The sequence below is a fragment of the Peromyscus maniculatus genome, chromosome 13 (genome assembly GCF_049852395.1).
Source record: "Peromyscus maniculatus bairdii isolate BWxNUB_F1_BW_parent chromosome 13, HU_Pman_BW_mat_3.1, whole genome shotgun sequence".
Taxonomy (NCBI): domain Eukaryota; kingdom Metazoa; phylum Chordata; class Mammalia; order Rodentia; family Cricetidae; genus Peromyscus; species Peromyscus maniculatus.
Window position 1 is genome coordinate 31622903 of NC_134864.1, and position 17845 is coordinate 31640747.

A 17845-nucleotide genomic window follows, 5' to 3' on the forward strand; every position below is an offset into this window, starting at 1 on the left:
ACATAGACTTTCCCCTTAGCCTCTTGTTCTACCATTCAGAGTGGGATTTTCTCTAACATTCTGCTGTCATGAAGCAGGTATCTGTATATTTTCTTCCTGGCTGGACTGTCTGTCTCTGTCGTTTGGCTAGAGACCCCCACCACATTCCTTGCATGTTCAGGTCCCTAGCTGGTCTCCACGCTTCTTCCAGCTTTCTGCTTTATACAGTTCATAATATGGAGAGCGCTGGTTGTACTTTCAGGAGGCAAAGAGTGTGTGGGGGGTGTATATTTATTCTATCTTCCCATTCCTGGAAGTCCCAGGACTTTCATTTTTAGTTTGCTTTTCAATTAAAAAGGAAAGGGCAGATTGCCCCATGCCCTCATCTTAACAGACAGTTGCTACCACCAGTGTCTTGATTCCTTTCTTCTTAAAAAAAAAAAAAAAAAAAAAAAAAGGCCGCTTCTGCTCAAAGCGATGCTGAACAGACAAACAGAGCATCGGGGAAGCTTGCATTTAGGTTGTGAAAGCTACCCCTGAAAGCTGTCGCGAGTTTTGAGACCTTTTCCTGCTCCTAGGGTCTAACAGGTGAAAGGCGGCAAGTCTGATTTAAGAAAAAAATGAGTTAGTTACATGAAGACGGGTGAGAAGGATGCTTAAAGCAAAGCAAAAGAGCTGGGTGCCTTGGCACAAGTGACCACACACGCGTCTCCTGTTCTGTTCTAGAGGACAAGTCACACGGAGGTTTCCAGGGGGAGCGTGCACCACCAGTTGGGGACAGCAGCGGGGAAACCGAAATCGCCAGAAGTGAGCATGTGAATGCAGCCAAGCGGATGAGCAACTTCAGGGCTCACACCTGGTCTTCACCCGAGAAAGCGAGGGGCGGGGAGTGGATTGGGTGGGGAGGGGAGGGGAGCCAGCAGGGAGCGACAGTGTCAGGCTCAGCAGTCAGTCGCCTGAGATGAGACCTAGGAGGGAGGCGGGAATTGAGCTGAAGGGTTGTGTCCACCCAGCAGTCTCCAAGATCTGAAGCAGACCACAGGAGGCGCCACCAGGACGTCTCTGCAGCGCTCGGTGGCCAGGGAGGAGCGAGCCTCAGTCTCAGCTGCGGGTCTCGGCCACCGCGGCTCCCGCCTGCGCGTCTCTGTGCCCGCGCAGGGCGCTCGGGCTCCCTAGCCTTCGCCTGCGCGGTCAGCTTTTCTCTACCCTCAATCAACTATGGATGTCAACTCCCTGCTTTCTGGGCAAAGGTAAGGCTCGCTTCCCCAAATGCCAACGCTATGTCTCTCAAACTCCGCTAGGCAGTGAGTGGAGACCACAGACAAAGTGGCTTTCGATCATTATTAGTTCTGCTAGAGAGATCCATGGAGAAGTTGGGTCTGTGCTCTAGGAGAGGTGGTTATCAGCCCTCAGGGAACCTTGGTCCCTGTTAGCTAACCCACTGGGCTCCGGGCTGGGTGGGGCCCTTGTGCTGGAGCTGCACCGGGTGGAGAACAGCTAGGTGCTTGCCTCTAAGGCTGGAGGACTGAGGTCTCCTCTGCCCGAAGAGATACCTGGGGAACTGGACTTTTAAGTGTGTGTCACCTGGAGCAGTTTCGCGCCTTGCGGTGGAATGGTTTCCTGGGTGGGGGACAGGGACCAGAGGGATCAAGACCAAAGCCGATTAATCTCCAGATCCATTGATCTTGACCTAGGCTAGTGTTTGGGGCTTTGGGATGAGGTACAGTGTCGTGTAGCGTTGGGGGCAGATCTCTTCGTTCTCTCACTGACACCTGAGCCCACCTGTAATCCTGGGCCAAGACCTCCATCCTCCTCGGTCCTTTAGCATCTCTGAAGCGCTCACCAATCCTACCCTAGTCCCTGAGTCCCCTCCGCACACAGGTAAGCGCAGCCACCTGAGAGATGCAGTTAACATGTTTTGCTGTTTGGTCTCCTCCGGTCATCCTTTCCACTGCTCCGGTTCTGCTCTCCGCCAGACCCAGTCAGAGAATTCAAGCACCTATGATCTTTGTTCTTCTCCCTATACATCTCTGGAATGAATTGGGGCTGTAGCTCCGGGGTGGTTCCCCTGCTGAGCAGGTAGCTTTGAGCCTTTTGTGCTCTGTCCAGCGTGGAGCTGAGCATTCACAAGTCTCACCTAGAGCTCCTGGCACTGTTAAATGCCACAGCCTGAGGTGTCATGCTGCCATCCATTACAGCCTCACTTTTGGTCTCCCAGGGCTCAGTGCTGATCTTGTAGGGTCTTACTTCCTATCCCCACCCCGACCCCCATCCCCCAACCAAACCAACACTGAAATAAACACTTGGAAGTAGGGTTCTGGTATTGCATTGAAATACAGCGAGACCCAATATTCACAGGCTAAGGCTCACTCACACCCAGTAGCCGAGATAGGGTGGCTGAAGCAGGGTTGAGTGTACAGGAGGTTAGATATTGCCTTTCAAGGGACCCGAGCTTGCCATCTAGAGTCTCAAGTGTTAATGCTGTGTGATAGAACCATCCTTCCCAGTTTCACAGCCATCACCCACCTCTGTGGACTTAGCAAAGGCCTGTGAGCTTTCCACACAGTGCCTGGGGCATCTCTTAAGAGAGTCTCTAACTCTCGGACTCAAACAGGAATAAATCACCACTGAGTCTCTCTATTCTGACCTAATAATGTCTGAAAAAGCAAGCAAGTGCTGTAGGAGGAAAGATTTTTAAAGGCTTCAAACATAACTGCTGCTGCTGATTTGAGGTAAACGTGTAACACGTTTTAAAAGTCTGTCTATGAGAGGATTAGTGTTTACTGCCTGGAGAGATGGTCCTTAGAATTGACATGTTGAGGGCTAGAGATACAGCTCATTTATAGAGCTCTAGCTTTGCATGAATGAGGCCCTAAGTTCAGTCCTCAGTTTCTCCGCCTCACTCTCCACAAATTAAAAGGATGAACTAAGTGGTCCCTGCATCCCAAAAGAGGTGCTTTTCATAACAAACCCCATACCGTAAATCTGCCTTTTCAGGCTGCCATGACTGGGGCTCAATCACGACTTAATTTCCTTCAAACCCTCACATTTTCTGAAATATTAGAAATACACCATGCTAGCAATTTAATTAAGGTATTTTCTACCCTAGTACCCAAAATGGCTTTATAAAGAGTAAACTAGTTAAAGCCCCATATCTGAATCCTTGTGGCATGTCTCCAGAAACAAACCTTTCAAATCTTACCACTTATTTACCAAGGAACAACACATTTCCCCTAAGTAAGTATACTGCTCTCATCTACTGCGATGCCCTTGTTCATTCCTTTATTTTAGTGTAAAAATCACAATTCCTCCTCCATCAGATTTCATGGGCAGCCATCAGAATTTACTTTTCACATATATGTGAAAACAGAGCTAGATTTTGAACTGGTATCTCTATGCCCTGTATTAATTACCAGACTTGTTTATAAAAGCTTGAATTTTGAAGGACCGATAATTGGATATTCTACATGAGTGTTTTTGAGAAAATGGCAAAATGTTCAACTAATAAAGAATTAGTAATGGTCAAGCACTTATTTTATAAATCTGAAACATTCTCAGTATTTAACAAAGTTAAACTAGTGATTAAATATCAGCATTTCTTTTAAGCAAGATAAAATAATTTAGACTTCTATTCAACAATGCAAAGAGAAAAAACACAATTTGGGAACACAGTGAGTTAATTGCAGGATACTTTGTGCTATTGGCAGTTTTTACTTTCTTGGTGTTCTCATTTAAAACAACGTACAAATGGGGCAGTAATCAAGCAATGCTCTGTGATGACCGATCTCAAAATGGAATTTGAATAATAATTTGGTAACGTTAAAATTTGGGGTTTTAACAAAAAAAGTTGACAGTTCTGTGAGTTATATATTCTATTAACCTTATATTTGCAAAGGTTCCAATTTATTTTGACTATGAAGCTTTTGATTTTCTAATATGTAATGAGTCGTATGAAGTGTATCACAGATTTTTAAAAGTCACTGTGTATAGAGGACAGACAGTGTCTCCAAGAAGGAAATGAAGCTGTAGGGAAATCAAATAACCTCACATTAGATGTATTATAAACCCAAAATTTCATGTTCTTTTCTGGCCAGTAGTCAGGTAGAAATAAAATGATTTTGAAAACTAAGGTTTTTATTTTGGTTTGGTTATTTTTACAGCCAAAGTGTTAGGAGCATTTCTTCACTCATCTGTTTTATGAAGTTTATTTGATTTGCTAAGTCACATAACTAGAGGTTTAGGGGAAAAATGACATTCTCTCCCAAGTGTTTCCTGTACCACACTTATTCCTGTATCATAGCTACCCTTTACGTATGTAAGTCAATGTCATTTACATGAGTAATGTGTGCACAATCACGTTTAGATGTTATTAAGTGTCATCCCATATATTAAATTATTTGATCATCACATCCTTGGGAGTTAATTATAACAGATATTGCTTCTACTTCCTAGCAAAAACCCTGAAGCAAAAGGAAATTAAATAAAGTAAATAACGGATTTAGAAGTCTATATAAATAACACCTAGGACACTCCAGAGTTCTTCTGGCTTCACAGCCAGTTTTGTTGCTGTTGTTGTTTGTTTGTTTGTTTTTTGTGTTTTGTTTATTATATTGCCCGTGAACTCACGCTTAACTAGGAGAGAAGGAAATGTTGGTGCAACTTTAAAGGTAGCATCCTTCTCAGACACATGGGGGCAGCCTAAATGCAAGATGAACCTTAAAGCAGCAAGCCTTGAAGATATCTTTTTAAAAGAAATAAACTACAAACAAAACATTTTTCATCTACACCATAACTGAAATAAAATTTAAAGTTGAAGAGTTAATCTGCTTCATAAACATTTACATTTTTATACTGTATAGAATTATTCTTTTTGTTTTGTTGGGCTTCCTAGATTCTATCTTTTTGTTGCTGTTGTTGTTTTTTGTTTTTCTGAGACAGGGTTTCTCTGTGTAGTTTTGGTGCCTGTCCTGGATCTTGCTCTGTAGACCAGGCTGGCCTCGAACTCACAGAGATCTGCCTGGCTCTGCCTCCTGAGTTCTGAGATTAAAGGCGTGGGCCACCACTGCCCGGCCCTAGATTCTATATTAATCATACACTTTTTATATGGGTCTCTGGAGAAGAAACAAAAAGTTTGTTTTGAAAAAATATGGATTATTGATTTCATCATTTTATTTTACCCAGCCTGAATTTAATTTAGCAACACATCACTCATATTGTTAGGACCTAGGAGAAAAGCAATTTTTTTCATGGACCAAACTCCAAATTGTATACTAAATTAAAGCCACCCATCAGTATATTTTTAGTGAGTATTTATAGGTTTTTTTTTTAATTCATAAAGAAGGAGAAATGCAGGTGCATAGCTTCACTTATAAGTCCTCCTGACAAATCAGCCTGATGAAGCACTGGCCTCAACCTTTTACATGGAGGGGGAAGGGTCAGCATCACATGCAGCTCTGAGTGTTAGGTGATTTTTTTTTTCATAGAATGCAACACTCTCTCCCCAAATCCAGCACTGAGGTGCATCCATATCCCCCAGTTCATTAAAACCAGGATATTTCCACTCTAGAAGTAACTTCGTATAGACAGAGAAACTTGGAGTTAGGAATCTAGACAAATGTACAAGATTTGAGATGCTGGCAGTGCATCTTTGAAATGGGCACATTATGAAGAAACAATTATTCTCAAAGCAATTTCTAATCAAAATACCTTTATCAATACTCTTGAAGTCTATCATTAACATTTCACTGTACTGGCAATTTTTACGGGCACCTGGCCTCTGTCTCTGTGCTTCCCTTGGTAAAATATGTATATATCAGGTGTTAATAATCATCCTGTAAGTCAACTCTTAAAGAACTTCTTGTCCACAAGGGGCTCTCTTGGCTAGCACTACTCAACTAAATGCCCTTTGACTGTGAGAGAATTTTCTCTACTAGGAATTTTAGGAAGGAACGAAGAAATGGTGGTGCATTTGATACTGGAATGTTTATGTCCTTGTCACTATTTAAGGTGCTCATTGGCTCCTCCTGGATAGTCTGTCATATGGAGGGGGTACTAATCATCTAGGCCCTTTTTGTTTCTAACTTTCTACAATGTTACACCTTCTATTATTCCAGTGACTGTTAATTATGTACTATAAGAATGAATGTGTAACTCCCTTGACAGAAAAATAAATTAAGGCAAGTGAGAGAAAGGAATAGTTCTGTAAGAGAGCTGAGTTTGGAATAGGGGTTGGTTTCTCTTTAAGATACTCCTTCCCCCCCACACACACACACACATAGATGAAAAGAAACATGTTTACAGAAAGTGCTCCAAAAAGGTTACTCCTTGGTAGAGAAGGTAGCTCAACACCTAAGAATACAGTCCTACCACCCATCAGTTATCAATTTCCTACTTGGAAGCAAGATTTTTATGAACTCTGTGACTATTTTCATCATCTAACTAAAGGAATAATAACAGCACTTGAGAATATTGTGAGATGAGTTGAAACAGCCTTGTATGAAGACTGAGTAACACCAAGTGACTTTTAAGTGGTTATCTGGTCATCATACTTAAAAAAATAAACAACAACAACAACAAAACCCTCGTAAATTTGATTGTTTTGTCTTTAACTGATTTTACTAAGATACTCTGGATTTTTTCTGGCTTATCTTTTTCTAATCTACATCTTCATATTTAAAATAGTTATTGGGGATGGGTTTTTAGGACCTATCTTTTAAAACAGCATCCAAATTTCTTTAATGTAACTATTTCACTTGTGTTCATTATTATTATATATGGGGCTAGACTGAAATCTGCCATCTAGCTAGCTATTTTCTATTTGTATAAGCTGTCCTCTTTTTTTAATTTACTTTTTTCTCTTCTATGCTTTATTTGAGGTTAATTGGGAAATGTTTATAATTCCATGCTAACTCCTCTACTGATTTCCTATTTATATTTTGCAAAAGCAAAAGTTGATACACTAGAGTTTAGAATACATATCTTTAATTAATCAGAATCTACTTTCAAATTATAATGTAGCACTTCACATTCAGTGCTAGGTTTTAATTATACATTCAAATCCTCTCCTCTGATATTTTAGCCTTTGGTTGGCATTTATTTTATTTTTTATAAATGGCATCAACACTGAACTCTTATGTTTATATTAAAGCATCATATTTTAGAATAATCAGAAACTTAAAAAGTGAATTTGACTATTTTTTCCTTCATTTCTGAAGTTTTTGATCCCTTGTTTGTATGGAGTTGGGATTTTATCTGTGTTATATAGCTTCTCTTCAAAGATTTCCTTTAATATTTCCTGTGGAGAAGGCCTGTCAGTCATGAATGTTCTGCTCTGCTCATAAATAAAGCTTATTTCTCTTTGACTTTCTGAAAAAAAATTCTTTACAGGATTGGAGTTCAAGCTGGGCAGTGATGGTGCATGCCTTTAATCCCAGCACTTGGGAGACAGAGGCAGTCAGATCTCTGAGTTCCAGGACAGCCTGGTCTACAGAGTGAGTTCCAAGACAGCTAGGTCTACACAGAGAAACCCTGTCTTGAAAAACAACAAAACAAAAAGAATAGAATTCAAAGTTGAAAGCTATTTCGAGTCGTTTTGGGGTTAGTGTGAGGAGTGAAGGCCTTCACTATGACATTTTCTTACGCATTTCTTTCTTCATCTTGATCCTCCTCCTCTCCACTCCCCCAACCACCTGTGTATCTCCTGCTGGCCCACTTCCTCCATTTCCATGTCTAGGTTTTTTGGTTCCCTCTCCTTCTAAAAACCTCTTCTCTCATGATCCCCTGTCTAGTTTCATCATCTATTCCTCCTCTGTACCAGTGCGTATATGTGTATGCATAAATAAGTCTGGGGGCCACATAGGACAGTGAACATGGAGTCTTTGCCTTTCTGAATGTAGTGCACTTCATCGTAGGTAGTGACTTCTGGTTCCACTTATTTTCCTGAAGGTTTCATCATTTCCTTTGTTCTTGTGGATGAATAAAATGCAACTGTTGTTCCGTTTACCGCCTTTTCCTTATCCATTCTTCAGGTGGTAAACATCCAGGCTGGTTCCTGCTTCTTAGTCATTTGGGGTAGCGCAGCAATAACAATAGGCACAAGTGTCTAGCCAGCAGTAGAGTAATTGCATTAGTTCTACTTTGAGCTTTTTTTTTTTTTTTTTTTTTTTTTCATTTGAGACCCCTCCATAAGGCTTTCTAGAGTGACTATAGAAATTTATGTTTCTCCCAGCTGTGCCCTGGGGTTGGGCGTTTTCCACATCTTCACCAGCATTTGCTGTATTTGTTTTCTTGATGTTAGCCATTCTAACTAGGATGAGATAAAACCTCCAGATAGTTTTAATCTCCATTTTTGGCAGTTAGCGATGCTCCATCTTTCTCAAATATTTATCAGCCATTTCTGTGTTTTTCTTTTGAAAACTCTTTGTTGAGTTTATTAGCCCATTTGTTGATTGGAAGGTTTGTTTTTCTTGTATTGAAGCTTTACAGTTTTTATGTATTCTAGACATTAAAAAACTATATATGGATAGTTTTTTTTTGTTTTTTTTTTACTATTCTGTAAGCTGTCTGTTCATTCTGATGGTTGTTTTATTGGCTGTGAAAAAGTTTTAAAATTTAATTTAATGTAATTTGTTTATTATTGTCATTATAATTATTTATGTGATATTAGAGATCTTTTCAAAGAGTTCTAATCTATGCTTATCTTGATTTTTTTCCTCGGGGTTTCCTGCTAGCAGTTTCAACATTTTAGATCTTATATGCAATTCTTATTAATTATTTTTCGTTTATATTGTTAAATAATATAAAATAAATATTAAAACAAAATAATATTAAAATAAATACTATTTTCATTTTTTATGTGTATGTAGCATGAATTCTAATTGGTCTTAATAATAAAAACCTAGAGTCAGATATTAGGGTAAATGCTGAAAGATGAGATTGATCCAGTCTAAAAGAGAAACAGGTGGATGCTCACTCCTTTAATCCCAGCTCTAGGGAGCTGGAGACAGGAAGTGATATGGCTGGGTGGAGAGAACAATATAAGGTGGAAGGAGACAGGAGTTCAGTCCCTTTCAGTCTGAGGATTCAGTAGTGGGAAGACGTCTCTCTACTGGCTGGCTCCTTTACTTCTCTGATATATATGCACTCTGTGAATGTTTGTACCTGTGAAAGCTAGAAGAGGCTATCAGATCCCCTGGACAAAAGAGACAGATGTAGCTTCTAGGAACCAAACCTGGGTCCTCTGCAAGAACACCTAGTGCTCTTAACCTCAGAGCCATCTCTTCAGTCACAAAGATATACTTTGAACTGGATAAAAAAAAATCTGAATCTAGTTTTGTTTTTCACCACATGCATATCTAGCTAGCATGATTTGTTGAGGATGCTGTGATCTTTAGAATGTGTTTTTGTTGCTTTTGTTAAAAATTAAGGATAGATGTGTTTTCCCAATAATTATTAAAGATGTTGCCCTATTTTCAATGTGTCTTTTTAATAATTTTGTCAAAAAATATATAGTTGAATCTGTGTAGATTTATTTCTTAGTTATCTATTTTGTTCCATTGATCTACATTTCTGATATTGTATTAGGATTTCTACATCATTGTTATTTCTAATTAGGATTGTTTTGGCTTGTGTATGTGTGGGTCCTCATGTCTCCTCATGAATATTAATTTATGAATTTTTAGGCTTCTACTTGGTTCTAGTTCTCTGAAGAGTATTTTAGAATTTTTATTCTTGAATCTCTAGCCCCTTTGATAATATACTATTTTCAAAATGTTAAGTGTGCCAATCAATGAGACAGGAAGGTCTTTCTGTCTTCTAGTATCTTTCAAGTTTTTTCTTCATTGTCCTAAAGCTTTTGTTTTAGAGTTCTTTTAGCTCCTTGGTTGTAGTTAGTAGATTTTATTTTTTTATTTTTTTTTGCAAGGATATTGTGAATCTGATAATTTCCTCATTCTCTTCACAACAAATTTGTCACTAGTGTGTAGAAAAGATACTGGTTTTGTATGTTGATATTGTATTCTGCTACTTGCTGAAAAAATTTAGCAGATTTAAGGATTCTCTTGTAGGGGGTTTGTTTGTTTATTTGTCTTGTTTTGTTTTTAAGTGTAAGATTATGTCAATTGCAAGTACAGATAATTTGACCTCTCCATTTCCTGTTTGTACATCTTTTATTTTTCTCTGGTATCATTGTTCTAGCTATCATGTTAGTACTACATTGAGTAGTGGGAAGAATGAACATCTTTGTCTTGTTTCATTTCAGGTTTTCCTTATTTAGTAGAATGTTGTTTGTAGGTTTGTCCTACTGTGGGATGTCATTCTGTACGCTGTGAATATGTGTTGCTCTGATTTGGTTGATAAATAAAATGCTGATTGGCCAGTAGCCAGGCAGGAAATATAGGCGGGGCAAGCAGAAAGAATTCTAGGAAGAAGAAGGGCTGAGTCAGGAGTCGCCAGTCAGACACAGAGGAAGCAAGTTGACAAGCAGAACTGAGAAAAGGTACCAAGCCTCATGGTTAAACATGGATAAGAATTATGGGTTAATTTAAGTGTAAGAGCTAGTCAGTAATAAGCCTGAGCTAGTGACCATACAGTTCATAATTAATATAAGCCTCTGTGTGTTTATTGGAGTCTGAGTAGCTGCAGACCAGGTGGGACACAGAAAAACTTCCAACTACATTTGGCCCCAAAGTTAAAACCTTCCTTTTTGATTAGAAAGAAAAGGGGAAGTGCTGTGGGATGTCATTCTGTATGCTGTGAATATGTGTTGCTCTGCCTGGTTGATAAATAAAGCTGTTTGGCCAATGGTGAGACAGAATAAGGTTAGGTGGGACATTCCAACTAGAGAGAGAGGAGGGAGAAAGGCAAAGTTGAGGAGATGCTGCTATAAACTACCAGTAAGCCACAAGCCACATAGCAAAGTATAGATTTATAGAAATGGGTTAATTTAAGATGTAAGAGCTAGCTAGCAAGAAGCCTGAGCCATTAGGCCATATAGTTTGGAAATAATATAAGCCTCTATGTGTTTATTTGGGTCTGAGTGGCTGCAGGACCAGGTAGGACACAGGAAAATTTCCAACTACATTTGGCTGCCCAACGTGGAGCAAGAGTTTCCACCTAAACCCTGAAAAGGCTTTAAAAAAAATGATTATAAAATGGAGTTAAAAATAGCTTCCTAGTTGTGTCTCTCAGGCAAGCCGTGAGCTACGGTAGGGTTAGTTTGCAGCAATATGTGGGCTTGACCTGCATGCAGCATGGTGGATTTCTGCTATGGTACACAGAGGCATTTCCAAGCCACGCAGTATGCTGCACAGTGGATTTAGCTTTTGCTAGTACACAAAAACAAAGGGGGCGGGGTTGGGGCTACATGCCGCTGAATGGAAGTATAGATCCACTGCTTCACAGAGTGAGCGATGAGCATGGTTCCTCCAGAGCTGGTGGTAAACATAGTTCTACCATGTTGGAAAGCTGAGGTGGGTGGAGCCAGCAGCCAAACCTGCCATTTCAGCTGCAGTTTAAAGCAATAGATTCACAATAAGACAGATTCAGATGGGATAATCCCAAAACAGTTTACAATGTGTGCAAAAATGTACATGGGCTTGGAAGAGAGAGGAAAAAGAATATAAACAGTTATATAAAGAAATAGAACTTTTTAAAAAATAAAATCTTTAAAGAGAAAGTAAAAGTAATATAAAAAACAAGCCATGTAAAGATGGAAATCACACAGAGAACCTAGATTATATTGTCTTTGGGAGTTTTAACTGCAGAAAGACATTTGATTGTAAAGGCTACTGAATTAAGCCAATTTTTAAAGGTATCTTGATATTTTAAAGGTATCTTGACTTCAAATCATGAATCTAAGGTTATGTTGCTTCATAAAGGAGGTTCTGCTTTGGTTTCCACAGAAGATGAGAACCTGTGGATTGCTTCCATGCTTACATGGTTTGCTCAAGGAAGACCCCCTGAGAGGTCTCCAGATGTTCCAACATCCAGATCAGCTTCAAGGCAATTGACTCAGAGAATACAGTGTCACAGACTACTTCAGTCAGGACTTGACCATAATTCTTAATTTTCTCAGGATCCCCGTAAGATTGCCAGTGCCCTTATCCAACAGGAAGTAGTATGAGAAGCTACGCCCAAATTCCCAAAATATTGTTTATGAATGACCATTTTTATTTAAATCAGGTTAATTATAAATACAATCTCTTTCTAAAAAGAAAAAGGGATAGTATAGATATGATAGGATAAAAGGATAGATTATTGAATCTAATTTTAATGAGCAACAACTTGTATAAAATGTTTTAAATTGCTATAAATTTTAGTTCATTACAAATTTAAGGTTAATTTTGTTATAGTATATATATATATATATATATATATATATATATATACTCTTGTTTAAGATATTATGCTTATGTAACTTTTTTAAATTGTAATGGACAATTAAGAAATACAGATTAATAATTAGTCATCTATGATAATCGAACTTATAGTCATGTTAGTTAAGTTTTCTAGGTATACATAGATATATTTCAATTAGGTAGGTAGTCTTCAAACACTTCAAAGACCCACAGAATATGGCATTTAAAATGTTTTAAAAGCTTAGACTTTCTGGACATTGAGACATGTCTGCTCCTGGCAGCACCAATATACTTCAGAAAAGATAATGGGTATTGAAAAAACTCACTATGGAGTTTGCTTTTTTGTGGCAAAAGTTAGCCACTGGGCAAAAGAGTGCCCTTGCATCGACTGCTTGACAGTATGTTGTGAAAAGTGGACATGCAGGACCCATAGGAAGGTGACCACTGAACATTGCAAGATGAGATGGTTCTTCAGATTCCTGCTTTGCAGAGGAGACTGCTAGATATTCTATAGGACACAAGGATAAATGACTGAAAAACTCTAGACCTATAGGCTGAAGATGGATGCCCCAATGTCATAGAGGAACTTTGGGTGAATGTCCAGGCAGTCAGCTGTCTGTCATTCTAGATTTTTGGAAGTTGCTTACAATGCACTTCCTGTTTACTTAAGTAATATAATATCCTTCTAGGGTCTTTAATGTAATTGAAGACTAGATAGTTACAATTTTCCTTGGTTATGATAAAAGACAAGTTAGATATGAAACATTAGACTCACAAATATAGGCTAGATAGACTATTTTCTTTGAATTTGCCAAATACAAATAGACTAGATATTATAAGTGTAATTCTTGCTTGATAACTCTTTTGTTATATGTAATTTTACTATGTTAAAGTTAAGACCTTCCTTTTGATTAGACAGAAAAGGGGAAGTGCTGTGGGATGTCATTCTGTATGCTATGAATATGTGTTGCTCTAATTTGGTTGAAAAATAAAATGCTGATTGGCCAGTAGCCAGGCAGGAAGTATAGGCAGGGCAAGCAGAGAGGAGAATTCTGGGAAGAGGAGGGCTGAGTCAGGAGTCACTAGCTAGATAAAGAGGAGGCAAGATGACAAGGCAGAACTGAGAAAAAGAACCAAGCCACATGGCTAAACATAGATAAGAATTATTGGTTAATTTAAGTATAAAATTAGTCAGTAATAAGCCTGAGCTAATAACCATACAGTTCATAATTAATGTGTTTACTTGGGTTTGAGCGGCTGCAGACTAGGCAGGACACAGGAAAACTTCCAACTACATTGTCCTATATAGGTTTATTATGTTGAGATATATTCTTTCTATTTCATATTTCTTTTGGATCATTATCATGAATGGATGTTGAAATCCTCAGCTGTTTTTTCTGTATCTATTAAGAAAATCATGTTGTTTCTGTAAGTCTATTTATGTGGTGCATTATACTTATTTACTTGCATATGTTAAAATGAGTTGATGGTGATTATAATCATCTGTACCATCATCATGATAATTATTATGTATCTTACAATACCTTCTTAAAGAATGCTTCTATTGATTACTATGTAAAGACTTTCCTTATATCTTCTGAGTAGTTTTAGTTTGAAATTTAGTTTGTCAAATGTGAGAATAGCTATGCTCACTCATTTCCAGCTTCCATCTTTTGACAGGTTGGTTTATATCCTTTAACTCTCTGTCCTTGCCAATCAGATGTATTTCTTTGAGACAACAGATAATTGGAGCTTGATGTTAATTAAAACAACTAGTCTGAAAAGGCAAAGTTAAGTTTATGTGTATTTAAGGTTATTATTGAGAGGTTTGCTATTTTCAATAGTTTTATTTTCTTTTTATTGTTGTCCCCAGTTGAAATGCTGCTATTTAGCATCTTCCTTTCCTACTCATGTCAGAAGTTTTCTGGTTTACTGTCTAGACATGGCTTTTCCTGGCTCTTCCTTGCTCACTTGGTCTCCTGAAATGTATTCTTTCCTGTGCTCTCATGAATGTTTTCTTCTTCTTCTTCTTCTTCTTCTTCTTCTTCTTCTTCTTCTTCTTCTTCTTCTTCTTCTTCTTCTTCTTCTTCTCCTCCTCCTCCTCCTCCTCCTCCTCCTCCTCCTCCTCCTCCTCCTTCTCCTCCTTCTCCTTCTTCTCCTCCTTTCTCCTTCTTATTCTTCCTCCTTCTCCTCCTTCTTCTTCTATATACAATATTGCTTTAACTATTTTCCTTGATGCTTCAATCATTGTCAGAAATTGCTTTAGAATGTGTTAAATTGTGATGTTCTTACTTCTACATTTTATGGGAGAACTTTACTGGATATAACAATCTTACATGGTGGTTATTTGCTTTCAGAAATTGCTGTGCATGATTCATATCTTTCTAGCTACTAGAATAACTGTTAAGTGATTGAATATTATTCTTGTGTTTTTGCCATTTTTCAATGACTTGACATTTTTCCCATATAGATTTTAATATTGTTTCTTTTCTTTGATGTTTTGACATTTTGACTATAGGCATAGAAACAGTCTTCTCTAGTCATCTCTATTGGAGTTCTAAAAGTCTTGTGTCTTTAGTTTTATATTTCTTTCTTGAGTTTGAATTTTTTCTGTCATAATTTTATTGAGTAAATTACTTATGCCTTTATATTCTATCTGCATACCTTCTACTATGTGTATTCTTAGATTTAGTCTTTTGAACTCATTCCAGAGTCATTGAAAGTTTTGGTCATGTGTATAATTATTTTTCTTTAGATGTCTCAATATAGTATTTCACCAAATTCTCTATCTATGGAAATCTTCTCCTTGTTCTTTTCTATGACTCCCATTGTGTTCTTCATTTGATTAACTCTCATTTCCAGAATTAGATTTCTTTTTTGTCAGTCTCAATTTTCTGATTGAGGCTTTCTTTCATGGCTTTGAAGTTTTCCTCTAAATATCTGACCATTTCATTTCATCCATTTTGATAAATTTCTTATCTACATCCTAAATTAGTGCTCTTACTTCATTTGGAGCTTATTTGTATCCTTATATACTGATTTGATCATTTTTTAAAAGTATGGCTCTCAAATGATTTCTAGCATTTCAACTATCTTATTATCCTGGGTTTATGGTATTGAGGCATTGGAAGCTCCATGGGCATCCTAAAGCATCATTGTCACATAGTTTCTGTGTTTCTTTGTAGTGTTTTGTACATCTCTTGTCCCTCTTCCCCCCTTTCCATTTTTTTACATGAGTCTTAGTGAGTTGTCTTCACTTTGATGTATGTTCCTTATTACTATGTAGAGGTAAACTACCTAAAGTGACAGATAAAATTATTTAACAATAGTCATGATGTTAATTTGCCACAACAGACACTAGTGTTCAAAAATACTAGTGTACGAATAGGGGAGAGTGTAGTTTATGTGTATATTTTAGAGCTAAGTGTATCAAAAATTAAATAAATCAGAAGGAGATAGGGATGAAAGAAAAGATAGTAAAGTATGAAAGAAAAGAAAACTATATGGTATTGGAGAAATTATTTTGGCCACTCCACGTAGTTAAAAGGATATTTATTAAATGGCGTAACTCACAAATTAAGTAATTGGGTAGGTCGCAGGGTCTGGGGAAGGTGTATCGCAATCCAGCGGTGTTCTCCGGAGCTCTGCACAGTCAATCTGCACCGGTCAGCGTTCCGGGCACCGAGAGAGCGCCCAGCGCGAGCGCTGGCCCATCCAGCTCTCGGGGTCCCCAGGCGCCTCCCCTCGCCCCGCCTCGTAGGCGTGACAGTTGCCAGAGTCTCAATGGGGGTTGGAACTTCCAGAACCAAGCTAGAATGGCTACCCACTACAATATGGATTAGAGGTGTGAGAAATAGCATAGAAAATATTGTAGAGTAGGTACAGAGAAAGAAAAGGAAGAAAGAATAATAAAGAACAGTCCTAAAACATATTTAGCTAAAGATACATGCCATAACAAAACAGCAAAAGAGGTGTAAATAAAAAAGAAGAAACAGGAATGAAATAGATGGTACTATCACCTCTCGAATTCTTCCTAGTTGAGATGATATGATTACTCTGTCCTCATGGGTTGTCTTTTGTAGCACTCTCTACAGGTGTGTATGCTGGCTTGAGGGCTGCCACACTTTCAGTGACTGAGGCTCTGAGGGAGTGTGGAAGACTCCACCTGTGTTTACCTTTGTCACTTGGTGTTCTCTTTACAGCCATACCCCATTTTCAAGACTCTACCAAATTTAGTAGCACACTTCCCACATAACAGTGTACCTCTCCCAGATGGTGCTTTCTCAGAGTCCACATCAGCAATGGGGAAATCTCAGCTTTAGATTCTTATTGCCACACTCCTGCCCCCTTCCCTATAGCCTGCTCGAATCATTTTATCTCTGAACTGTGCATCTATTCCTTTGTTGTATATATCTATCTGGATCAAACTCTCTCCATTTTGCTGTTCTCTTCACACCATTTTTAATTTCTACATTTCCTATGTTTTGTCTCTTCCTACCTTCAAGATTTTCTTTGTCTTGTTTAGAGTAATTTGAGTATAATCAGCCAAGGAGTGAGATGGCATCTGTATTATACTACTCTGCCTGATGTTCTTTAAACTTCTTGGATCTATGATTTGGTGTCAATATTAACAGAAAAGGTTCAAGAATGATCTCTTTGAGTTTATTTTCTACTTTGCTCTTTTTCTCATTTTTCCCTTCAACTTAAACCTTTTCCTTAGCTGAGTTAACTCAACTGGTTATTGGCAAAGTCTGTAATATTTCACTTACCTGAAATTCACATTTGTTTTCATCATACAATTTTCAAGTAAGTTTACATACTATCTACTTGGCCCATCATAGCCACTCCAACAATAATCATTTAATTTTCAACAGTTTGAAAATTTCTGTCCTACTTGGATATGGTTCTGTTGGGTGTTTTATCCCTTGGAAATGTTTTTCCCCCCTATTGTTTTGCATAGATCAAAATGTTAGCTCTCTACCCAGGTCAGAGGTAGATAGTTGACTAGGAGGAAATAGTTTTAGGTCTCTAATGCTAGTTTAACAAAGAGATATTATATATTATGGTAGGGAAGGCACAGGAGAAGGAGTATGAAATAGTTGGTAGCATTGAATCAATAGTCAGGAAGCAGAAAGTGGGCAGGGAATATGTACAGGCTCTTAAATTCCAAGGCCTGCCCTCAGTTAGCTCTGCCTTCTAAAGGAAGCTCCACAACCTTCCAGAAAAGCTCCACCACTTGAGTGTCAACTTTTCAAATCCATGACTCTTTGGGGGACATTTCATATCCAAACTATAACAGCCTCCCTTTATTCCTTCCTTTTTATTTTATTTATTTATTTTTATTTTATATAACAGATTTTCTAGTCGTCCTGTCCTCCCTCCTCCCACCTGTCAGACTTTACCCCAACCCATCCCCCATTCCCACCTCCTCCAAGGCAAGGTCTCCCCAGGGGAGTCAGCCCAGCCTGGTACATTCAGTTGAGGCAGGCATAATCCCCTCCTCCCTGCAC

The 17845-nt window shown here is 38.4% G+C and overlaps 1 protein-coding gene across 2 annotated transcripts in view; it reads left to right on the forward strand.

Annotated features, from left to right (window-relative positions):
• Positions 1-892: 892 nt before the first annotated feature.
• Positions 893-17845, forward strand: part of Sphkap (SPHK1 interactor, AKAP domain containing) — a 165021-nt gene continuing 148068 nt past the window's right edge. For both annotated transcript variants that reach the window (XM_042260014.2, XM_076549928.1), the window contains exon 1: positions 893-1229. In XM_042260014.2, coding sequence (XP_042115948.1) covers positions 1198-1229 — 32 coding nt within the window. In that variant the 5' untranslated portion in view covers positions 893-1197. The remainder of the gene's footprint in view (positions 1230-17845) is intronic.